At 37.9% G+C, this 26,570-nt stretch overlaps 1 protein-coding gene across 2 annotated transcripts in view; it reads right to left on the bottom strand.

Moving 5' to 3' along the window:
• PDSS2 (decaprenyl diphosphate synthase subunit 2) overlaps positions 1-26,570 on the bottom strand; it is a 126,407-nt gene that overhangs the window by 10,127 nt on the left and 89,710 nt on the right. Inside the window, exons 8-11 of one of the 2 annotated variants that reach the window (XM_036379955.2) lie at positions 16,866-16,940; positions 7,823-7,996; positions 5,656-5,787; positions 2,074-2,109 (exon numbers count right to left, since the gene is read on the bottom strand). In XM_036379955.2, the coding sequence (XP_036235848.1) occupies positions 2,074-2,109; positions 5,656-5,787; positions 7,823-7,996; positions 16,866-16,940 (417 nt within the window). The remainder of the gene's footprint in view (positions 1-2,073; positions 2,110-5,655; positions 5,788-7,822; positions 7,997-16,865; positions 16,941-26,570) is intronic. The other variant, XM_036379956.2, reaches the window with a different exon arrangement.

Below are 26,570 nucleotides of genomic sequence, written 5' to 3'. Positions count from 1 at the left end.
AAGTTCATAATAAAAGCTAAGAGAAGAAAAATAATCAAAATTTTCAAAAGTTTTACAGCTAGTTTTGGTGATCTTTGCTTTTACAAAACTAAAGAGGAGATATTTTGAAGGCTCAAAGAGACACAAGCTCCAAGATTTGATTATGAATATTAAAGTAACTGTATCAACTGAATAGAAAGATAAGAAGGGACTGTGATGCTGAGAAGAAAAGACTGAGCAACGTGCAAAGCACTGCCTGTGGCGATGGAAGAGGAAAGACGACAGAGCAAAAAGCAAAAAAATAAATACTGATTTGTACAGCACATCATGCCCTCTAACTGGCTGTGTGCATGTGCTGCTCAAGTTGTTCTGCTGGGGACAGCTGCATGTTGAGTTCATTTAGCATAGATGTAACATTATGACCACTTTAAGCCAACAAACATAGAAAAGAGGGACATGATAGCCTAGGCTTTTGCAACTGACCTCTCGAAAAAAAAAACCAACTAGAAGTTGTTTGAACTCACAAAAATCATGCACAATTTTTCATATCATTCACTTCATAATATCTGTGCTTGTGCAAGAGATAATTACCTAAAGCCAGCAAAAATCATGTGCTTTCTTGCAGAAGTCAATTGCTCAAAATACAAAACTTGAAGGGCTTTCTCTCTTTCTTTATCTTTTATCCAAGTGTCCAAGTAGCCTAAGCATAATGTAGGTTTTTTAACTTCATGTGAAGGATACAAGATCTGAAATAATTTCAGTCAAAATATAGAAGAGTCTGACACATGTTTGATTTAGTACAGCAAATTTAGATGTTTTTCTTTCCCCTTTGCCTTTTTTTTTCCAAAGTATGGAAATTATACTGTGTGGATTTGTGGAAATGACAATTGTGGATCACAATTATAACAATTAAAAGGAGAAAATTCGTTCTGGACTTGCAAAAGTAACCTAGGTTAAACATTCACAGGAGTGTCCCCAAGACATCTGAAGAATAAATTTGGTGCCCTCAGTGGTGATTTAGAAGAAAGAAAACTGATATAAATATGACTGGTACAGAGAGCAACCTAAAAGCATAATGATTTTAAATGGCAAAGTAAGTTAAGATCCCTCTGCTATTCTAAAAGGAAGGAAGGGCAGAGAGGCTTTTAAATAATCCAAATAGCAATTTTTGTTAATACAGAATAATTACAATAATCTGACCCATACTTATGTGTTAGCCTTCCATATGAGCAGCAATCAGTCAGAGCTGTAACACTCTTCAGGCCCTACTTCAAGAAGCAATTCTCAATCATGCACGTGGCTCAGTAATTTATATATTATTTCCCACTGATGCTGGAGATAACTGACTGGACTTCATGATCTGCTTAAGACTCAGAACAAGTCAGGCTCATGCTCAGTGAGCTTGGGACACAGTGTCATCTCTCTCCATCACACATGTGCTGTGCTGCAATATTTAACCAGGGGAACCTTTCAGCCATCTCCTGCAGCCCTTTGAGAGTTTCAAGGTGTCCCAGCTACTTCCAGTAAAACTCCTTAGTTGAGGTCTCCTTTTATTATAGAGAAGTAGCAAATACAGTGCTGTAAAGTTAGAAGTTGTAATGGGGACTGGACGAAACCAAATTATTGTATTTGTGTATTTTTAATAGATGGCATGGAACTAAGGAGAGATTAAAAAAAAATTAGCAGTGTACTCTACCAATAGAGAGAGACCACTGATAGGATCTAAACTGCAAATGACTCCAGGAAAAAAAGACAGTAAAAGCCATCAGAAGGCTGGTTTGAAAATTGAGTTTGGGGAAGCAAATGGGAGAAATGACAGTTAAAATAATTATTCAATAACTACATTATTAAATTACTATTATTAGATACATTATTAAATTACTATTATTAAATAGCTACAATGTATAGTTACAGTACAGCTGTCTATTAATGGCTTTTTAAAATCAAGAAATTGCAGGAGCCATTCTCCCTCCCTTCATATACCACATACAACTTACAACCTCGTTTAATAAGGAAGTTTCTCTCAGCTGTCAAGAATATTCTTGAAAATATTTTAAAAATATTAAAAATGAGACATAAATGTAATTTACCAACCTTCTTATAGTCCACAATGTTTCCTGTTCCTTGTGCCTTAAAAAGAAAGAGATTTTTTATCAGACACTACATACTACAAACCAGAGTTGCAAGAATAAAGAATGCAATTAAATGAGCTACTACTTTGAACATTACTTACTTTCTTTAGGAATCTGATACAGAAAACCCTAAAATACAACCAAATGTGTTACCAGCTTACACAACATGGTTCTGTTTCAGATGAGAGCTGCAGATACTCAGTGTAATTTTTAGGCTTTTTTATTATGACTTGTAGTTAAACATTTGGTGAATCCAAAATGTTTTGGTCTTAAGAAATCTTGCTGTTTGCATTAATTAATCTCTCCCATGAGATTCTGTAATAAACTCTACTTCCTATCAGCAATAACAGGATTTACTTTCTTAAAAAAGAGAACTCTCTGTATATCTACACTGTCTTGCATGAGGCAATAGTCTAGAGCCCCCAAAAGGGTTGTTGGACCCTTTCAGAGCTGTGACCAGGCTGGAAGGGCTTTTGATTTAAGTATCAGCATCCCCTTTTGAGTAAGTGACAGATAAATACAACCTGTAACTCCTAATACATTCAGAAAGAAATACAAACAAATTTTAAATTTCTTCTTGCCCAGATGCAAGCAAATATGCTGTCCAACTTTCTGATTTTTGTCACAGAATAATGTAGATGTCTTTCTCACTCGTGCTCTGACAGAACCAGATCATTAGCGCTTAACCAACCTGAAAACCCTTCCCTGAGATCTGATCTGGATGTGCCATTATCACTTCATCTAACTCCAGCTCTTCTCTTTCCAGATTCATTGAGGAAAAAAAAAATCTGTTTCTTTCTCTCTAGCTTCCTCAAGGGAAGACCCCAAACCTCAATTCTTCTGCAATGTGTCTCCTAAAAAGATGTAGATTAGGACCACTACCTCTCCATGTCCTCTGTGGGGACTTCAGAGATCAGCCCAAAGGAGCAGACCAACTGGGATAATGAATGAGAAGAGCTGAGACCTGCCCTGAAGAGGAATACTGTGTGGCAAGCATAGCTTCAAAGAGATGTTGCCAAGCTGGCCCAGACTTTAAAAAATGAATTAATCTTTGTAAAGGAGGAAATATAAAATTGAGAAAAGAACTGATGAGAGACTAAACAAACTGAACATGAAGGAGAACAGTAGATAACAGAACTGATTCTTCTGAAGGATAAAGGGGATTGATCCACAAAACCCCTTTGCTTCTCTCTTTATTCTTCTCAGGAGCCAGCTTTTCTGGAATACATGTTAAGAAGACAGCCTGATAGCATTTGGGAGTAGCAAAACCACTGCCAGTTACTGCTGCCTTATTTGTATATTCCTATCTTCTTTGATTTGTCAATTTTTATTCACCTGATTGGATCTTACTGCTGCTTCAAAATATATCTAGTAGTTATATTGTATATTAGAACACCAGAAACATGTTCCTTAACAAGTGATTGCCTATATGCAGATTCACACTGCAGCAGAGAGTCTGACAAGGTGTTTGAGGAAGATGCTTTTCAGCTGCAGCAACAGCAGGAAAGGTGTGCTCAGTGTGCCTCCTCCTGTGCTTATTCTCATTACCAACAGCAAAAATATTTTCTCATGATCTGCTCCTGTCAAGCATTCAAGTCAATGGCTGTTGTGCTCCTCCAGGCAGCAACCTCACACAGTCTCCTAAGCCTTCTTTACTACAACTGCAACAGTTGCTTTTTTCCTTTTTTATCCTCACAGTAGTACTTTGGCTCTCTAACTTTTTCTGACCCTCATCTCAGACACACAGATGTTTTTTTAACCTTTTACATCAGACTTGCTCAACTGGTTAAGCTTGTGACAGGGCCTGAGTGCACTGTGTGTGCTTTACCTATTAAAACCATACAAATGACATTGCATGAGAGGGTGGCTTAGGAGTGCACCCTTATGAGCACTGGCAACATAAGGAAGTCCCTGGTTTGAGAGCTTGGCCTACACTGAATGTCACATAGTGAAAGTGACTGTGGGTGATATCTCAAAGAGCATGTAGTTAATCAAAGATAACTTTCCTCTCTAAACCAGCACAAGTCAAGAAAGGCTCCTGGACTAGGTGTTCCATATTGTAGTTGGTAGTAGTGGTAGCTTAGTAAATACCATGTATAAAGTATGTGTATAATAAATAAATGTATGAAGTATAGCAGTACTAGTAGATAGCAAATACTTTTGCATAGTGCATGTCACTTGGCACCCCCACCCTTTTCACACAGAACTGCTTCATTGTTTCCAAAATGCCCATTTTTGGTACGGAAATTTAGTAAGCAGACAGACGGCACTCCTGGAGTCCTGCAACCTCCTCTAGATTCTGCAGATGGGAAATTGTTTCAAAGCTTTTATACACTGTGCTGTGGAAATGCCATTATTCTCCAACTGCAATAACCCAAATCCATTTACATTCCACTCACATATGAGCCTTGTGTTGTGACTGTTGAGTTCCAAAAATCCTCATCATGCTTTATGAACTACTAGTCCCTAATTTCAAAGTGACAATAAGATTGCTGCATTTTAAGATCCCCCCACTCTATACCACTGTAGGACTGTAGATTCTGCATACACCTCCCAAAATCTGAAGAGGCTGAAGAGACCATGCCTCTTGCTTGCAGTATGTGAAGACAAGTTAGAACACAGAACTAGGCAGAGGTTTATATTCCACATCCTGCACCTGATTCTTGCTTTCAAACCAGCAGAGAAAGGAGCCATCAGCAAGCACATCTTGAATGAATTTGCTTGCACAGAGACAGCTTCTTATTGAAGGCAGCAGCCTTTCTAACAAACTGTATAACAAGAAGCATGAATTTCCAAACGGCAGTCATCACTGTTGTTTAGACAGACAAAACACGTCCAACTGATGCAGGAACTCAACAGAATGCTTAATTTTGGCCATTTTGGTGCTTCCTCCTCCCCCTTTCCCTTCTTGCTGTCTTCTACAGTTATCTATTTGTGCTTCAGCAACATCCAGGGAGCTATTCATGGACTTGAATCCTGCTGCAGTACATGACAATTATCACGTAGTTATTTTATTCTTATTGTCTTCCTCATGTAAAAATTAGAGGAAAAAATAGGTAAATAAGAGAATTAAGAACAAGAGTATCAGACAGCTAGATCTCAAATCTATTTTGTGATGGTCAGAAAGCCAAGCCCCAAAGATCTTTCCCCTTCCATTGAAAATTACTACTCCAGCATAATTTTGGCAGAAGGAAATACGTGCCTACCTTTCAACCACAGTGATGGTTGAAGTTCTCTGCTTTAAGCTGCCAGTGAAAGTAGCTTTACTAAGACCCGGGACTGCACAAGCAGTGCAGAGGAACGCACATATGCTCCACACAAATGAATCTGCCTTTTACACTGATATACAAAAGTCTGACAGAGCTTGACAGCCAGGTCCCTACATCTCCCCTCGCCTAAAGTGTGGATGAGAGAGTTATTAAGCACTGCAGAGCATAGGGAAACCTCTTTTTAATTTCTAAGTTCCTGTGCAGATTGAAAGTACAGATAGGAGGAAATAAACAAATGGTAAAACCAGGAAATTCTAAACAGTGCTTTATTTTACCTCTCTAATCTGTTTAAGCCATGCCTCCCTTCCACGGAATTCCTGATGAAGGATTGCAGGAGCAGAATTCAAACTGAAGGCCATGGTGTCACTAGAAGTTTCTTTAACAAATGGCTGCAGGTCCGAATGTAGCTGGAAAAGAAGAACACACACACATTCAGTTCCCAGGAACAGTCTATAGGTATCGACCCACTCCTCAAATTGAGGTCCACATCCTGGTTCTACACCTACTCACCACTTCCTACTTTGACACTTGTACTCTGGTTGCACTTTTTCAAGTTTGGGGGAGGGATAGAAAGATGTTGAAAGCCTTGCAGTGGTGGAAAGATGTGGTAAAGAGAAGCAAGAGAGTCTGCAAAGACACAGATAAAGGACAGCTTGCAGAGCCGGGCAAGCCATGGGACACAGCCAGGTAGGAGACTGTGGAGTGGCAAGAAAAAATATAAAGGAGAGAATGATCCAGTCTTTGGTGGGAGAAGATCAGGTTTTAATCTGTGCAGAGTACTACATTCTACTTTTGAGTACCTGAGGAAGCAGACACAGTATGACCTTCCTTCTGACAAAGCAAATGCTACATAGCTAGGAGCTTTCTATGAAAATTATGCAATCCTTAATACACAACTATGTGTCAATGGTGAATATATTAATATTAAAGCATATACAAAATATTAAGGATATAACTGCACTTGAAGTAATTTACTGGTGGAATTGTACCTAGTAATAGCATATAGTGGCATTCCTGTGGCAGTAAAATTGTGCTTTATAAAACCACTTCCTTCTTCTGTAGGAACTAGAAACTGCATAAATCAACTCAGCTGAAGCAGATGGGAGGTCTGTCTGCCTGTCTCAAGCTACATCTAACCTCACAAGTGATGCAATACAGCAAGAGCAGATCTGTGTTTTCCTGTGGACTAACTCTAGCTGCAGACTCAATGTCTTCTAGTGGAGGTCAGAGACCTTGTCCAGGTAGTCCTACTGCTGTAGAGGTGTAGGATGGTCCTGTTCAGATATGGTGACCTCCCTCCTTATCTTCTAGCTGCCCTCTATGGAATTTCCCTCCACAGCAGGTTATTCAGAGGGGATATGGCTCAGTCCATGCTGCTGCATGGGCAATTGAGCCTCACAGCACAAATCTCTGCATGGTGGCAGCCAAGACTCAACACATTATGTACAGATTGGGCAATGAGAGGCTGGGAAGCAGTGCTGTGGAAAGGGTCCTGGAGATCCTGGCTGATGACAAGTGGAACATGAGTCAGCAGTGCCCTGGCAGCCAGAAGGGCCAGCGGTGTCCTGGGGGCATCAGGCTCAGCAGGGCCAGCTGGGCAAGGGAAGGGATTGTCCTGCTTTGCTCTGCTCTGCACTGGGGCGGCCTTATCTTGTGTCCTGTGTGCAGTTTTGGGCACCACAATATAAAAAAGGCATTAAACTATCAGAATGTCCAAACGAGGCTACAAAGACAATGAAGGGCCTTGAGGGGAAGCTGTATGATGAGTGGCTGAGGTCACTTGGTCTGTTCAGCCTGGAGGAGACTGAGAGGAGACCTCATTGCAGTCGTCAACATCCTTGTGAGGAGAAGAGGAGCAGCAAACACTGATCCCTTCTCTGTGGTGACCAGTGACAGGACCCGAGGGAATGGTCTGAAGTTGTGTCAGGGGAGGGTTAGGCTGGATATTAGAAAATATCACCCAGGGAGTGGTTTGGTACTGGAATAGGCTCCCCAGGGAAGTTGTCACAGCACCAAGCCTGAGAGAGTTCAGAAGTGTTTGGACAATGCTCTCAGGCACATGGTGACCCCTGGGGATGGTCCTGTGCAGGGCTGGGAGCTGGACTCGATGATCTTTGTGGATCTCTTCCAATTCAACATATTCTATTACATGTTTCCTCCTGCAACTCCTGTTAATGGGACAGTGAGCTTAGGAGTAATGAAGGAGCAGAAAAGGTAAAGTTTTAAGCTGCTGCTGTGTGATTTTGGTAGTTCACAAGCTCTGTTCATACCAACAGTTTCTGCAAACATCTCACTCCATACAGCAGTCAAATTTCTCAACACTCACCTGCTGGCTAAAATCTACAGTGCAAGTCATGCAGTATACGACAGAGCTCACAAGCAACACATCTTAGAAGCCTTTTCTTCTGTATTTAAGTTCCCAGAACAAAAGGAAAGGTGTACCTTATGACTCATAGACATATGCTTCCCATACTGGAATGCCATGTCCTGGATCTCAGCGCTGTGCTTTGCTAGCTCCATTGCAGCCTGGCAGCTCTTGGCCAGCAAGGCACTGTGCCTGAGGAAAACCTGCTCCTTCCACCTAGATATGCCAATGTCATCTGTGAGGCAGTTCTCCTGAAAATGAAACAAAGGCGAACATGAAAACACCAAAACTGCACGTGTCAGTTCACAGAAGTTAATGGTGTGGCATGGGTGAGTACCATGTAGTACATAACAAAACAAACCAAACTTTGGGTGCCATGGTGCCAAATAAATTCTTTTAGGGATGAATAGAGGAAAGTATCAGAATAAATATATTGGCAGTTTCAAACAAAAACCTTTTCCATTTTCCTCTCAAAAAGGCAATGCAAAATATGTGGAGCTGTCAACAGATTCAATATAAATCTTTTTTTTTTTAATTACTATATCATCACACTGAACATTAACAGTGAGCTATAGCCCTCATGAGGGACTGGGGAGAAAAAAACCTCACAACCAAAACTCCAAAACAAAACCAAAAAGCAATGCTTCCCCCCCGCCAGAGTATACCTGCACTTCAGCCCCTTCTCAGTTACCAAGAACCAACAATCCCAAACAAACTTGAGAAATCCCTACAATTTTTCCTTTGTAGTCAGGAAAAAAACTAATTGTAACACGTGTTGAAAATTCTTATAGACTGCACTGAAAAAATGAAGGGCTGTGAGAGAGGACTTGTACCTCTTCTGCTTCCATATTAAGGGTGAGGAGCAACTGAAAGTACTAAAAAATAAATAAAGTTGCAATTTAGAAGTGTTGTGGATTAATTAACTTCCTCAGAGGCTGATAGAGGCATGTCAGTTATGCCTCTACTGAACTTTACCACCTTGACTGTAAGGTCAGAGATGCTCAGCCTGTCTCAAAATCTTTAGTATCCAACATATTTATTTGTATAACTTTCTACAGTGTTTTAATTAACACAAATCAAATACTTTCTCCCAAAATCCAAATTCAGTTGCCATTCCTTTGACCCATAAGGTGTTAATATGCTACTAATTCACTCATGTCTTCAAAGCTAGACACTACTTTAATCTGTCTCACATACTGTCATGCCTTTAGGTACTCTCTAAGAAGTGGGGGGAAAACCCCAAAACCAGAAAAGATCACAGTTGTTTTGCTTAGAAAAATAAAATCAGTAATGAGAAGCTACAGAAAAAAAATTAAAGCATAAAAATGTTTCAAATTTTGTAATTTCTCAGTTCAGCTGAATCTGTAATGTACACTAAGCCAAAAGATATCCTCTAACAAAGTAATATAAAAACCCCTCATATACAACAAACCTTTTCCCTCAAAGTGATGTCAATTAAATTACTTAGAAATGAGCAAGAAGTAATTCTGTGTGACCCTATAGTTTTCTAGCAAAGTATTATCTGTCATGAAATCAGTAACAAATGAAATAGAATCCATCCGTTCAGCTCTAATTTTCCTCCCTTATGGATATCACCCAGAAGTGCTGTGTTACAAGGGAGAGGATAATTTGAGACTAATGGAAAAAGTAGGAGAATTCTGCAATGCCAAGTAACACAGAGCTGTATCGAAATGCCTTTGCTTTCAGACATACTATTAAGTTATACAAGGAAAGTGAAGAACAGTGAAACCACATGTTTGCTATTATGCATATGACAACTTACAAAGTCAAGCCTAAACTTTCCTCTGTTTCTGTATTTTTGTTTTAATATTTTAACTCAGCCCAGAGCATGTGCAAATTCCCATGACTGGCAAAATGTCAAAATGAGCATTTAATTCAAGTAGTTTCCCATATATCAAATCTCTTTTTTTCCATTTAGATATAGGTCAATTTATTTTAAATTTAAAATCAGGAGCTGTTGGAAGACGAAACACAATCTTTTCCTTAACAACCAATCTGCTCAGTGAAAAAACAGTACTTACTAAAATTCGCTGCATGATACTGAAAATTGGCAGTGATTTTTATAATCATTCGTTTTACATCAAATAAGAAAAAAATACTCAAGAAAGGTATCCTGAAACAATTTTGAAGTTAACAAAATATTTCAGAAGACCCATAAATTGAAAATGATTGCTTTCTGTAACCTTTGAGCAGCAAGAGAAGTGCAAACATTATGCAATATCAACTGAAGGAACTGAAGAAGCTTAAGCAGTCATTGCAACTCAATGTATACAAGAAAATTAATTCTATGATTTGTTACAAAATTATATTCCTAAACAAGTTTCAATTTCATTAACAGGATTGAAAATGATGGCAGAAAAAGTTACTGTCCACTACATTAACATTATGTAAAAGTTTCAAGCACCTAAAATGAGCATCTAACTTCAAAAAAGCCACAAGAATTGAACACATATTTGAAATCTTAAAAATATAAGTATTGTAAATCTCTGGGCTATAGAAACAAGCCAGTCATAAAAAGGTATTATATCCATATGGATGTGCTTTAGTATATGAACTTGCATGCATGAATATAGCTGATTTTAATTAAAGAACTTCTTATGACCACAGACCCCTAAAGCTTTTGCTGCTTAAGACAGAGGCAGACACATCCTTTCTTCAGCAAAACTTTCCAACAATGACATTTTTTCCCAAGCTTAACTCTCATGTTATACATAAAGTGTCTGCCAACCATACCACATTCTTACAAGGGTATGTAGGACAACATCTAAACACTATTTTAAAAACATCGAGGGAAAACCCAAACTACTTCTAGATTGCAAAGGCTGTAAAATCTGATATCACGACAGCTCTTACTACTTCTAGAGAAATTTTCACTGCTTTGTAAGCTTTGTTTTGTTTTGTCAGCAGTGGGTATAGAAGTGGACATTAGCTGGCCCAGAAGACTCCTAAGACTTTCTTATAAAAACCTCTCTAAAGTCAAATGAAGTTGTAGTTCACAGTGGTCAGACCTTTGATTAACAAATGCCTGTGGACTGACCTCATTCATAAATTCTGTCACCAAGAAATGGGTGCAGATCACAAGCACCCCCTGATGCTGACAGGGAGGCAGGAAGTGGTGGATGAAGAGAGCTGAACCCCCACCATCACTGGAAGAAAACAGCCATCTCCAGAGACAGTTTGCACAATGCCAGCATGAGTGCACAGGGAAGATATCCAAATACAGCTCTGTCGATCATCACTTCCAATGGGAAATGAAGAACAGCTGAGGGCGCTCCCATTTTTCTATTGGCAAGGTCAGATACTGCTTTGTTAGAAATTGTCTAGTTGAGAATCTATTTCATTAAACTACTTCAATGACTTAAACTGTTTAAAACAATCACCTCAGGAAACAAAAAACTTCTAGAAAATTAAACTGGGAATAAAATATGTGATCATAACCAACAAGAAGGACAGATCTCAGTGACATCATCAAGGATCCCCAGTACAAAAGCAACACTTACAATAACACAGTTTGATTTATCTCACCAAAGAAGACTTTTATATGAGGCTCAGCTGAAAACGTACTACAGAAATATGAATGAAAAACATGTCTTAAAAGTGCACAAACCCATTTGCAAAACCAAGAAGGAGCAGAAGTTGGAGACTTTAAACTTCAGCTATAGTTTGTAACACAGCCCATCATTTATTTCCATACCATGGCAGCTCTTTCTTAACCATCTGCTGCTGCACAAAATGATCCAAACGTCTGAATCATTTATATCAAACATTAATTCAGTTCTCATTGGGCAAATAATCCACAGAAACACATAGAAATAATTTTACATTGCATATTCAAAGTTTAAAATTAGGTAGTTCAAGAACTTCTATTTTGCAGAAACTAAATCCAGTGCAACCATGAATCACTCTACCAGCAGCAAGACCCTGTAAAACATTTCACACATGGTTCACATGAGCTTTCAGCAGATGTATTCATGCTTGCTGAACATGACAGGGCATGTTTTATTGGTCTATTAATACCTGTCTTCACTGCCTTTGGAGGAACAAGGGTGTCTGCAAATGGGTCAATAAAGCAAGCTACTGACTACTTTTATCATGACACTGTAAAAACAACAACACCTGGTTTTCAAAGAAAAGTTTATAAACTTATCATAAAGATAAATATCTCTTCACATCTGTTACTTTTACATCTCCCTGGAAAAACTTAGTATTTAAAAGAACAAAAGCAGTAAATAAATAACGTTGGCCTTCTTCTAGCTATGCTCTTTTTCCCCCAAACACATTTTCCTATTCTTTTCACAGATGCTCTTTGCTCAAATTCCATATTTTATACTTTTCTTTAGTCTTGCAACAAAAACATTTGTTTAAAAAAAGTGAAAGCTCTGGCTCTGCTGCCCTGCTAAAAGGTGGTTTACATAACTCAAAATACATTTGATTTACTTCCTATAGTAAAAGAATAAACAAATCCATTAGTTATAGTACAGACTCATAGCAGTCAGTTAATGGACATGTGCAGTATTCCAAAACATTCCTCCTCAAAGCAGGGCCAGGGACCAAACATCGAAGAAGTGCACAGCTCACTGCATTTAGCCCATCCTTTTCCAGAAAATAAACTAATTTTCATTAAAAATCCTACTGTGGTCTAAAATAAATACCTGTTAATTCACTGTTTGATACAATGACTACTTGCTACTGAGGCCTTTATTTTTTAAACTTGTTTTACATATTAGTTATGCACAACTTTCACAAAATTGCATCAAAAATTCCTAACAGCTCTTCTGGCCATCAGTGGAACATGTTGGGAATGGTCCTGTCTAAGATAATAGCCCCATGTTGACACTATAATGAGCTTTGCTAATGCACATTTATCACAGCTACATATTCTGATGACAAGAAAAAAATCCCCAAAAGCCAACCAAGTTACTTCCCCACAAAGTCCCTCGTGCTTTAAGATTACAAGAGCATTCTGGAAGGTTAAGCACAAGAGCCAACACACTGAAGTCCCTCTCTTGATTCTGCTGTTTGACCTTGAGCTTCCTTGTATCTCTTACACCTGTCATGTGAATCGACAGGAATATTAAAGTAACCCCCCTCAGTATTTGTTAAATGATCTGGAATATTAAAACAGAGGGGGTTTATAGATATGACAGTATTCTCTAAGTTAGCAAACATTTTAGAAACCTTCAGCCTCCTCAAAGTTGGAAACAGAGACTCAGAGCAATGGGGTTTTTTTTGTTAAAAATAGATAACCACAATCACAACTGAAGGCCAGACTAGACAATTTTCAACTTTGCACTCACTAAGGCAAAATTTTTACTCCCAAATTAGACCCAGATTAAGGGAAGGCAAATGGGAACTGGGAAGAATGTCCTTCACTTGCAGAATTTTGGGCTGAGAGGGGATATTGCAGAAAACTGCAATAGTTTATCATATCATCCCTTTCAGCTCCAGGTTATAGTCCAACATATGAGCTTAATACTGTTAATGCAGTATCTTAAACCACAGCAGCTGTTTGTTACTTTGAACATGAGTGACAAGCCTTAACCTTCAGGCTGTGTCAAAGCCTACACTTCGTAGTTTGTATTGTCACTTCAAATAACCATAAAAAGTTAAATATTTGCTTTTTCTTTCCTGGTTTCACACAGATCTAATGATTTACCTATTCAGAAAAAATGAAGCATGATAAAACAGAATGTACTAAAATGGGACAGCTGTAGGATTGCACATGGCTGTGCAGAGGAAAAACAGTAGTAATGGAGCTGTCAAATAATTATATACATTATATGTATTCAGGAGTAAACCAGGTCGGTCTTGTGAGGTCAAATAATTCTTTGAACTTTCCTACTGGGTTATCCAAATGAAGAAGACTGAAACTTTTTTTTTTTTTTTTTTTTTTGCAAACATGAACTAACATGAACTTAGGGTCTCAGAAAAGAAAGATTAACTTTGCAGAGATATTTTTGTCTACCATTCAGGTAGACATTCAGCAAAGTTCAAAACAACTTGGTGCTAAGTTAGTTTATTTTATGGTACTAAAGAGCTTTAAAACAACTGCATTAAGGACATTTAACATATGAAGTACAGTTTTCTTGCCTCAGGGAAAAAAAAAAAACAAGGTGAGAAGACATCCTTCTGCTTTACTAAATTTAGGAAATTCCCAGCAATGAAAATACTACTACTAGCATCCCTCTGCCCTATTCCTAAAAAGAAAAATAAGTTTGACATTTGAGATTTAGTTGTGGAGCAGATTAAAGCATTTGACTTACCTCTGGGAAATGCAGTTCATAATTTTGTTTCAATCAAATTGCAATTAGGTATTTGCAACAATTAGGGAAGGAGGGAAGATGCACAAAGGACAGAAATAATAAGACAGACCAACAACTGAACAAGTCTATTTGCCAGTCTTTGCTAAAGAAATGTTCAGAACATGAATGGGACACTGCCTCAGCAGAACAGGGCGAGGAGAGCAGCAGGGATATGTCTCAGCACAACATGGAACTAAATTTCTCAGAGAACTAGATAGAAAAAATTAAAGCAGATGCCACAACTTGCTGTAGGTCTCATCAGAAGCCACACACTAGCCATTATAAAGGCTGAACTTCAGGCACTGTCATGTAAGTGTCTCTATTACACCACCACACTAATAGTGTTTTGAGTTAACTGGGTTCCCCTTAGGAAGGGTACAGTGTACTTGCAACTCTCCTTAGACAGAAATAGTCACTGAAACAAAATAAGTCTTTGCTATTTGTAACTGGGCCAGGGCAGGGTAAATGTCATGCAGCTGCGCTTAGCTTATCTCACACTTCCCCTTGCAATCCACACATGTGGAGGACTTCAGTAAGGCAACAGAAAATAGAAAAAGAATGATTAAGAAAGAAAAGATAAAGATCTTCTGCAGTGGAAGGAACTCAAATGAGTCCACAACATTTCTCACTTACAGAGGGGCCATGGTTTCAAGAAAATGCAGTTTCATTGCTGAGATAAACCTGTAGAGCTTTACCTCTACACATGAGAAAGCAGAAGTAGATGAGTGTTTTTTAAATATACCTGCAATCTACTTGTATTTAGAAACCTGCTGGAATATGGAAAACAACTTTTCAACTATTCTTGGCAAAAATCTCAAAGATGTCATCTATTTTAACATATAACCCTGAGCATGGTCCTTGGGAGCAACACTGAAGGCTGAGGTCAGTTTATACACAGATTAAACACAGGTGCAGAAGCACCACCAAGTTCCCAATGCTGCCCTCCTGCCATGCCTCCACCCAGGATCCACTCCTGAGAGGTGCCAAAGGACACGCCAGGCATGCCATCCTTTCCATGCATACCAGGGGCTGTCTGTGGGCAGCTCCTGAGTGTGCCATTACTGCTGTCCTGCTGGAGGCTCTCACTCAGCATGGCAGTGTGATCATTCCCTTCCCTGGCTTCAGTCAAAATGATGGCTATACCTCAGCAAAGCTCGTTTTAGTGACATGGCTTTGCTGCTGCAGAGCAGGAGAGACAGAGAGTGTCCAGGGGAGCAGCACCCTCCAGAACACAGAGCTGCTGTCCAGTGGCACTCTCCACCTGCCCACTGTGGTTTGCTTGGTGCAGAGGCATCAGGGCAGGCATCTGCTGTAGCAGCAGTCCATGAGAACAGCATTTCACCATGGTATCAATTTTGTTACATATGACAACACAGCAATAGTAAACCAGAGCTGTAATTTCAGTGCACAACACCTGCTGAACCATAAGATTCAAGTCTCCAAGGCACATGAGACAACACCACTAGAAGTGAATCTATCTACCTCAGTGGGCTTCAAGATCGATACTCACATATACACAGTGCTCATCAGTGACTGAAAACTTGCTATGATAAAACCTGTAGAGGTTGTGGCAGCCTTAAATCACTGATTTTATTGCATGTGTTAAGACATGCAGTAAAATGAAAAAAATTTTAAAAATCTCTGGTTTGAAAGTAAATGAAGAAATGAAAATGAAAAAAACTCTTTGCTCTAACATACAAGCCTACTCAAGAATGGTCTCTAGAAATTCCTTTAAATATTCTAGTAAAGATAAAAGTACCTACATCTGATTTGACCAATTTTTATTACTGTGCCTGCTGAACAATAACACAGAATATCTGCAAGTGCCTTTGATGAAATACAAGATTATTTGTTGTGAAATGCTGGCAGCTATTATCTTGGCCCATGCTGACTTCAGAAAATATGTGCACAGTGACTTCTGATGGAGAAGAATGTTGCAGACATCTTTTTGTGAAAATCTTTTTTTAGGATTTTCTCTCTTCTGAGAAGCTGAGGCCTCAGAAACAAAATGTAAACAATGGTTATCTGCTGCTGTGGAATGCATCAGGTGTGTCTGTGATTGGGCCATTTTGAATGTTTACAATTAATGGCCAACCACAGACCAGATAGCTCGGACTCTCTGTCTGAGCCAGCTGCCTTTGTTATCATTCTTTTCTATTCTCTTCTGAGCTAGCTGACGAAACCTTTCCTTCTATTTCTTTTTAGTATAGTTATAATGTAATATATATATATCATAAAATAATAAATCAAGCCTTCTGAACATGGAGTCAACATTCTTGTCTCTTGCCTCATCCAAGAACTCCTGTGAACACTGTCACAGAAGAACACAGGGCTACACACTCCTACCACTCCAGGACAAAACTCAGAAGAAAGGACATGTCATAAATTCAGGAAGAAGCATTCTGTAAACCTCTTTGGGCTTGGAAACAACAGGTTTGACATGAAAATATTAATGATGTAGACAACATTGTAATGAATACCTCTAACAGAACCTTGGCTAGGAACCTGTGGAAGCATTTGGAAAGCCTGTAGTAAGGCCTAGAGCTCCTGGTAATGACACACGACAGTATTCTATTAAGCACTCACAAAAACAAAATAGTTCCTCCTTGAGCATGTCTAGAAACTTCTTTCAGAGCTTACAGGTGTCATAATGATGCTACTGTTGAAACCCACCAGGACTAACAACTCTTGTGCCTTCTCCCTCCTTTTATACAGGTGAGAAAGTCATCGTATTTACAGTAGTCACACATTAATATCACCAAATGCCTAGGGTACAAAAATCTAGTGAAATTCTTACCTCAGATGATTTTGAGTTTTCATAATATATCCCTTGAACTAAGTCACCAATAGCACTTGAAATGAGTTCCACAACCTGTAAAAGAAAAGGAGAAAAAGCCTTACATCTTTAATTATCACCAAATTGACTTACAAAGCTACTGCCAGATTTCCAGAGAGATAAACCATGAAGAAAGCTAATTGTGAAAGACTTCAGGATTTACTGAGATATATTCTGTGATATGTCTCTGCTAAAACCTCTACTACAGTAACTCTTCTATCAAAGTTTTAAGTTAATATAAATGAAAAACAAGACTTGTTTTTCCTACAGTGTGAACTATAGAGTGTATTCTCACAAGGACGTTCACAGAACTAATAAATCCCAGTTCATGAATATGAGACAGTACCTCATCTGGGCTTTGTTTTGTTTTGTTTTTTTCCTGCCAAGTAAATACTTCACAATATCTCTCCTTGGGAGCTGTTAAAATTCTAATCTTTGTGGCTAATACAGAAAAGTCAGAATCCATAGAAAGGTAACCTTTCAAACGTGATCATTTGGTATTCAGGTGCCATGGGAATGCACTGTGGATGTATTTAGTGCATGGCCTGAGGCTCAGCTGTACCACATACACTGAAAGTCTGCAACACGGGAATGTTTAAATCAGATTTATCAATCTGTATTATCTTCAGGGTTCAGGCTTTTTATTTTATTCAAGCAAAGCCTAAAAATCTGAACTTGATCCAGAATGTAAAACAAGTCGTCCACAGTCTCCCTGGAACTACTGTAAAATTTGAAGTTGTGCACATGAACTGTCTTAATTGGAACAAAATACTCAGATTTATTATAAAATTAAATGCAGGCATTTCAAATAAGCACACCTTAAGGCTACCTCTGGTTGCTCACAAAGTTTTAATTTCTTGAATGTTTAATTTCCTATGCATATGAGTCTATATCTGATTCCTCTTTTTGCTTCCTAAAATTCAATGTAGTTCTTATTGAATTAAAAGATTTAGTTTCAATTTTTATCATTCTTGTAACTGAAGACAAGAAGTCAAATGATAAAACCCTAATGGAAAGATATTCTAACATTTAGGCATGCTTTATTTGATAATAAAACCACATTTGTATGCTAGTTTTGAGTACTAGCAGAAAGGTTGTGTTTTCTTTTTTTTAAACATTGGTTCATATACATATTCATATACACACAGCAAGCACTAACTTTAGAAATGGTGCTGATTAAAAGTCATGTTTTTTCTTGCAATGCATATGGGTTAATTTGCAAGACCTACAAAAACAGCCTGAAAAAAAAAAATCCCATTGCCCTTTAGGAAACTAGACACCGAAGAAATATTGTAGCAATATGAGCTTTGAAGGAACTGAAAGGACAATGATCCTACAGTGTTACCAGATGTGTTGAGTTATTTAAGGGGAGGGTACAGAGAAAATGAGGGGCTCTTTTTTTTTTTTTAACAACAACCCAACAACCCTCACCCCACCCCCACCCCCCCCCCTTTTTTTTTAAGGTATCAGATAAGCCTTATTCCCAAATCCAGGAGGACTGAGTATCGCCAATAGGTCTATGAAAGTCTGTAACTAAATGCCCAGGATCAGATTGTATTACAGTTTATACAAGCAACATCCCAAGATTCTTCTGATGGCTAGGACACATAATACAGATCAATCACTCACTCAAAAATGTTATGGTTTGTGAAATGGTCTGAGCTCAGAGACCTACACTGGTAATACGAAGAGGAATTTACAAAGACACAGAGTCCTACTCTAAATGTCAAAGTGATAGTATGAACTTTTAACAATGCAGCTGGCTCTGGATAACTAGACCTTTTCCTCTCTTGCCTGAAACTCTAGACTGAGCAGGACCCTGTTTTGGGGTTTCTTTTTTCCACCTCTCCTCCCTCTTTTTAGTGCAACTCTACTCTCCAAGGCTATTTTAACTGGCTTAACACAAGCTTGGTGAAATATTTGTGAACAATTATATCTCTTCCTCTAAGAGTTTATAAAACATCTCAGGAGAATGACACAACAACTATTTAGAAGAATCTTTATTATGATAAATACCATTTAGTCACATATTGAGCATTATATGTTAGTGAGAATTTAGTATTAATATTACCCCTCTTATTTCCAAATATATATAAAAATACTTTTAAGGTAATGTAAGGCTATAAAGATCACTACCAGGAATGAAATTCCAGTTTCAAGAGCACAGTGGGATGCTTGCATGAGGCTCTGTTACCTCACCAATCCTTAATCTGATCTATGAAAAGTATCTCCTGCTTAACATCAGTGGCCTGGGGTCCTGAGCGCTGGGGAAAGAAATGAGAAACGAGGAAACCAGGCAATTTTCCTCTGCATTCCAAAACGACAGAGGAAGAAAAATTATTACAGATTCAGTAGTATTCATGAAATGATACAGTGTCTAGCTCTTATGTAGCACTTTTCATCAGAAAATTTGAAAGCAATCAACATCTCCTGTTAAATTATTCCCTACTGTTTTATGTAAGGGGAAAATGGCAACAGTAAACTGATTTTCCAGAAAATCATGCAGTCTGCCAGGGTAAGAGCAGCAAAAACTATCCAAGCTGTCTTCATTCTCATTGCTGCCTTTCTGCCTGACCAGTGCTGACGTTTCTGAGATGTAAGTCTGAGGAGAGAAGAAGTTAGATGAAAAATGAAGTGCTCTCAACTGCTTCTCTTCTCATTTGACAGTTGAGCTCCATTTTAAAAAGGTTCAGAGATGAGGGAAGAGAAGAAAGAATTGCCAGAATTAGTGCTTGAAAACAGCAAATCCAAAAGATACCAAAGGCAGCTTATTCATAATCTCTCTTCCCATGGTGTTCCACTCCTCAACAGGTTTTTGAGAAGCCTGGTTCCTCGGGATGAGCTGGAGCAACGACACATTGAGAGAAAACAAACTTCCATTGTATTTTTATTTTCTACTCTGCATCAGCATCTTCCAAAGTGCTGTTTTCTGCTCCTCCAGTATCCCCATGACTGGGTATTGCCCAGGGGATGACCCATTACTTGCAGGTGACAAATGCACATGCAAGTGATTCCACACCCTTTAAACACATTTTGCAATAGTTCTGAAATGTCTTTTTTTTTCCTAAGGTGGAATTACTTCAACGCTTTTTGTAGGGATGTGATCTCTTCTGCTTTTACAAAATGAACACAAAGGCCATCAGTTCAGGATGAATACAGGGAAAAGAGACAGATTGTTCAAGCTAAAATCTCTCCTACTATTTAGGCAGACTAAGTGGATAAAATGGTGTAAATTCTGGACACAACCATTTGATTGCTCATTCCACAGCAATGTAGAACACATGCTCTGACCTCTCCAATTCATTCAAATATAAAATAGTCCAAAAGACTATGCTGTGTTTCAGTCCCAGAAGAGCTCTGAAGGGTTAAAGAGCAGAAATTTGGTGAAATTTAATTTACCCTTTTCTGGTGCAGTAACTTGTTTATCAAAAAGGCACAGCTTTAGCCCTTCAAGACTCTTTAATTTTACTTTGAGTATAATTACTCAACCTCAAAATTTCTATCTATTACTTGAAGAAGTAAATTAAAAATGTCGGTAATTCACTTAGTTCAGAAAATTACTCAGGAAATCCAGTCAATGACTCAATGAATGTCCTCCTTTGTTTTCCTGAAATCAGAATTTGGTGTAGTTTCCTGAGGACTTATGCATAAGAGTTCAGAATTTCCAAAGCATCACACATGGTGTCACATGGGGCACATGTTCACTGTTGCAGGTACAGCAGCCCAGTTCATGACTGCTGTTGACTGTCAAGGAAGATTCAACTCTGTCTATTGAAAAAGAGCTGTATTTTAATGGAGGTGAAACTCTATGCTAGAAGGAATGCAGGGAAATCACAGAAGACATTTTGGTACAATACTTTCTCCAGAGTTAAAAGACATGATTCAGACTCTATCAAGCACAGTAAAAAGAATGGATTCTGAGCCCCACTCATCCTTCACAAGGTTTTTAAACAACCTGGATGAAAAGACAACATTGGTGCCATCAATTCAGCAATGCAAGCACTTTGCTCTCTTCACTTATCCTCAAAATATTTTGTTTAAAGTTTACTGCAACATAACACAAAACTTAGGGTTTTTTCCTGGTTTTCCTTCTGGTTTACAAAAGGAACGAATCTGAGCTCCATTCAAGGAATGGTCATTTTATTTTAAATTCAACAGCTGAAATGGAATTGATTACACTGTTTCAGAGTAGTAATGTGGTGTCTCTCCAGACTCTATTGGATATTTTCAATGGAAACATCACAGAAAGGATGAAGCTCTTGTGGGAAGACAGGAAGCAGCACTAGGAAGAACACAGCAATGGATATAACTGCTCCCAGCCACGCTGCTGCAGACCACCATTAAACTGGAATATGTTCACAGAGGAATTGAGGATTAAAGCGAATAATTCAAATTGTACCTGCAAGTAGCATTTACTATTTTGAACAGTCTGTACCTGAATAAATGTGAATCAGAAGTCCATTTAGCATCTGACAGAGGGAATCAACTTAATGAAGCTGCAGATGTTTGTTAAACTAACAAATCAACAACCTCCTTTACCAGGGGTAGCAGTAATCAGACTCTAGACTCCAAGTGAAATGCTGTTGAATTTCAAAACACTGATATTAACAAGCAGATACAGTCCATTGAGAAATTCAATATTCTTGCTAGCCAACAAGAAGTCAAATACATCAGCATTTTGATTAAAATTACAATTAACTCATTTATATTACTGCTAAAATTTTATGCATTTTACCATATTATTACACTGAAACCACTCCAGATGTTAAGGCACTTTTACAAAAAATGCTACCATGGAAAGGTTCATTGAAAAAAGAAGGGAAGAGATATAATCTATTGCCCTACTTACATGGCACATCGATTTTAGCCTCTCCTGCAGTACAATGGGTAAAAACACCTGATGAGAAGGAATGCAGAAGAGAGAACCAAATTCTCCTCAACAGTGCCCACTGACAGGATGAGGCAACAGGGACAAAATGAAAACATGAAATGCAACCTGGATACAGGAAAACGGTCTATTGTGAGGGTGTCCAACAATGGATCAGGTTCCCCAAAAGGGTTGCAAAGTCTTCTTTTTGGGAGATATTTAAAATCTGTCAGGACATAGTCCTGGGCAACTCTCTAGCTGACCCTGCTTGAACGAGGGCTTTGGACTGCACAATCACAAGAGATCCCTGTCCACCTCAACCACTCTGTGACACCAGCAGCTTCTGGAGGAGCACCACAGCTGATTTTACATATTTACATCTGCAGCACCAATAACAACTTTTCTCACCTTTGAAATAATACAATCAAGGTTACACAGCGAATGACAAATACGCTCTTAGGTAAGAGTTAGGTTTACTGATTGTACTAGGAATAGATTTCCCTATTATAAATAGCTACATTTTTGGGAGACTAAGAAAGGCCATGCAGACTAGTATCAGACTGCTATTGCTAACAGCTTTGAATTGCAACCAAATCATCACAAAAATATATTTCCACTTTTAAAAAGTGTATTGTCTGTTGAAGCCATACTCCAGGAGTATAGCTACCAGCCACTATAACCTCCAGTCCTGTAAAATGATATATTAACTGTCTTGTCTGAAAATCCACCTCTAGAACCAAATACCCCTCACATCCAAAGATGAAAGTTAGTATATATTAAATACTCACACACAAAAAAGGTCTGTTTCAGATAATACTGGGACAGCATTTCACCTAATACATATTTGATTGCTTTTTATCCTCCTATGCACTCTCAATAGGAATCTTACTATGTTTGAGAAACAGATTTCAAATAAAGCCATGAAAACAAAACTTGGGATCTTCCATTTCTTCAGCCATAAAGAGAATGAAGCTGACATTGCAAATACAATTTCTGGAGGTTATCACCTTAGAATCATAGAATCATTAGGTTAGAAAAGATCTTTAAGGTTATCAAGTCCAAACTAAGCCCAGGACTGTCAAGTCCACTGCAAAACCATGTCTCTAAGTATCACATTTACACATCTTTTAAAGACCTCCATGCATGGTGACTCAACCCTGTGCAGCCTCTTCCAGCTTTTGTTGAAGAAATTTCACCAGTACTCTCATTTCATATACCTGTTTGTGAAAATTCTTTTTCATTTTATAATTTGTGTAAGGGCTAAAGCTATTTAGCAATGAATTCCTCCATGATGATTATTCACAGCTGTGAAAGAAAAAGCTGTAACAAACATCTCTGTTTAAGAAATGCAGGCAGTGCCAATATCTATTGTAATTAAGTGGTGAATGAAGTAGCAGAACTGCTGGCTCTTGAGAGCCCTTTCCCACAGTATGCATCTCATGCAGAATAAAACATCATATACTCAAAAATTTTCATTGCTTCAATTTCTTAGAATAAATATTGTTTTCTTTTTAATATCTATTTGCTACTATTCTGGCATTGAACTTGGATACATATTCTTGTCAACAGTCACAGAAAGATTAAATCTAGTCACTTTTCAATGTTTGTCTTAAATCTTTCAAAGGGAATTTCTCTGAAAAGTGAGGGTGTTTGACTTTAGAAAAAAGAAAAAACTTTTATTCCAAACTTTGGCTTTAACATCCAATTAAATTTAGATGCATATATATACACACACACACACACATATATATATATATACATACATACAGATATAAACACACACATATACATATTTAATATGCACATATATATCTCAAGCCTGTAAATATTTCTGACTCTTTAAGTATTTGTGTCCACCACTAGACAACTGCCAACTCAGTGCTGTACATTAAGGAAACAAATATAAGAGGAACGGACCCCAACAACCCAGAAATCATTAGTGATTGTCTTGAGATGTTGAATGACCTTTGACTTTCATCACATTCAGCCTTTCTTCAGTTGCTTTAGTTTTTATGTTCATTGATGTTTAGTCATCTCTGAAAAGCCCTCTCTTTAATGTAGATGGCATATCTGTATTTTCCAGACCATTCTGTTAATTATGAGGCAAACAGCAGTTCTATAAGACAAAGAATTACTAAACCAGGTGTTAGAAGCAGCTGTGCAGCTTATCTCCGAGGAAGACAATATTTACCTGGAATAATGACAGGTATTTGGTTAATGAACTCAAGATGAACTCAAGCAGTAAACATTGACTTTGGTCTGCTGGGCAGACCAGAAAAGCAGAAGGACATGTCTAATTGCTACTATGAGGAAGGTGAATTCAGATGTAAGTTGAGGAGATTGTTAGTGAGATGATTCAGAGGCAAGAATATTGCATGAACTTTGTGCAAATTGGTGTAAAGATCCTTGGTAGGCCACTGAAAATTCACCAGAACTGAATGGAAAACTTCCTGAGACCGTCAGTGGCTTGGTCAATGCAACACTGAGGCAGAATCTCAAACATTCACAACTATGTTCTCAACAGCACCATGCCTCGATGCTTTAAAAATATTCTTGCAGTATGTTTCTGGGAAAGACTTTAATCTAGACTTGATGATACAACCACACCTATGATGACATATCCTGCTATCAGTCTCAGCTTTAGTCTTTCCACATTCTGCAGCAATCATTCTGCTACAAGGTACTGTTTGTAAGACACAGACATTCACGAGGGAAGTGGCAGAAATCACTCTTTCTTTTTAGAAGTATTTTTTCATGCAGAAGTGGGAGGACAGAAAACAGATTGAAACCTAAACATAAAATTTTCCAGTAGTGCCATGGCCAAGAATCAGAAAAATATAGTCTTTCCATGCAGTCATATACTAACCCCCATGGAGACTAACTTTGGGAAAGCTTAACACAAGCATTAGCTTTAAAAACCAGTGCAGGCGCAAAAGGCCACTAAGGTAAAGGATAAATCTATTTGAGGAATGCACTGATTAGGAATGAAGGCAAAGTTAAGCAGTTTTAATCTCAAAACTGGCATTCATTGCAATGCAACAGGACTCTTACTGATCTAAAAGGAGACTGTTTCTAACATTATCACAATTACACATTAAGTCTAATTTTTAGAATTTTAATTGAATTAATAAATTAATAAGCTGTGTCACCTAATCCTCTAACTTAACTTCTCTAAAAGATTACTTTTCAAAAATATAACCACAGCCATTAAGGTAATGAAATTTTACAAATATTCAATTATATTACTGGTTATACATAGCAAATGTTAAATAGAAAAAATCCTGTGGAATATTCAGAAAACAGAATGCTTCATTTGCTCAGGTGTTATTTGAGGGGCTACTTCTTGAGAACAATGGCAAAAGATGCACTTACCAAGAAACTGTTCCACAGACACAAGCATCAAAAGAGACAGTGAGAATAGTACAATGCAGTAATTAGGAGACTCACTAGCATCACTCCACAGTTTTATTGTCATCATCAATATCATAAAAGCTGTTGTCTCTAATGACAGCAGAAATGCTAGACAAAAGTTTTACAGCAGTAGTGTGGGAAACATTTGATTACCAGGTACTGATTCCAATGGATTTTAAGCTTTTATCTCTAACACACAAGATTTTTTCCCCCGCTAATGCTTCAATACTTTCACCAACTATAACAAAAATTGCCTTTTTCCTACTAAAGGAATTTCACATGGTTGTCAATAAAACTTCAGTAAACAAATCTTATTAAAAATTCAGTGTTTGAGAACATTTGTAAGAAAAACCAATACATATCCATTAAATGAACATAAAGTTTGTTTCAATTACCATCTCTTTTATGTTTTACTTTACAGTAAATGAAATCTAATTCTACCTCTCAAAGGGTATGTAAATTAGTACATTCTGGTGCCATCTAAATATTATCATTATAACAAATAACATTTTTCTTCATTATGATTAATACATAATTATCAATTATTATGTATTTCTCAGTACTTAAGAGTGTGTTTGCATTCTCCAATAAAAGCTATGCTAAGTTGTGTGACAATATTCAGTTTCAATATTTTAAGATTAGGAACTGCTTATTCAGGGTTACCTAAGGAAGAGCTTTACTATGTATTAATTCAGTCATGTTAGCTATGTTGCCCTGTGTCATCTCCCATTAGTTCAGGGGTTCAAAAACATTAGACTTCTTTCTTGGTTTTCTTCTCTCTCCCCCAGCATCCAGACAAAGCAGTGTTCCTTAAGTGTACTTTTCCATAAACCAGTTCAGAGCTCTTTAAACTCACTTGCATTTTTCAGCAGTGTCTGGTTTTGAGACATGCCCCTGTGGCATTTTAAAATACTAAATTAAAACAAAAATACTCAACAATATAGATACTATCCTACTCCCTATCTTGTCCAGTACATCATCATCAAACAGTGCTGCAGGGGAAGGTACACCAAGACAGACATGATAAAATGCTTCAGAAAAGCTCTTTAATCAGCTCTCTACATAAAAATCTGAAGGGTTTTAGGGTTTTTTCCTTCCTTTTTTCCCTCATGAAGACAACATAATTATCAAACTTTATAAACTATCTCTTCATCTAATTTGGTCTAATCTGATCTCTGCTTCTCCCCGAATTCCTGTCATCCAGCTGCTCTGTAAGCTGATAATTTTAAAGCTATTCACCTCCAACAGCAGCTTGTACTAGGGAAGAAAAAAAAGTCAATATGTGAGCAAAGACAAAGAGTTAAAAACAACTAAAAATACATAAAAGATTCAAAAACAGTTTTATCACCAGCTTTAGTTTTCTATATGAACACTGTAACTGGGAGTAA

The sequence above is a fragment of the Molothrus ater genome, chromosome 3 (genome assembly GCF_012460135.2).
Source record: "Molothrus ater isolate BHLD 08-10-18 breed brown headed cowbird chromosome 3, BPBGC_Mater_1.1, whole genome shotgun sequence".
NCBI classification, from domain to species: domain Eukaryota; kingdom Metazoa; phylum Chordata; class Aves; order Passeriformes; family Icteridae; genus Molothrus; species Molothrus ater.
Note: the sequence above shows the minus strand (reverse complement) of the source record. Positions and strands in the feature narration are given on the sequence as shown.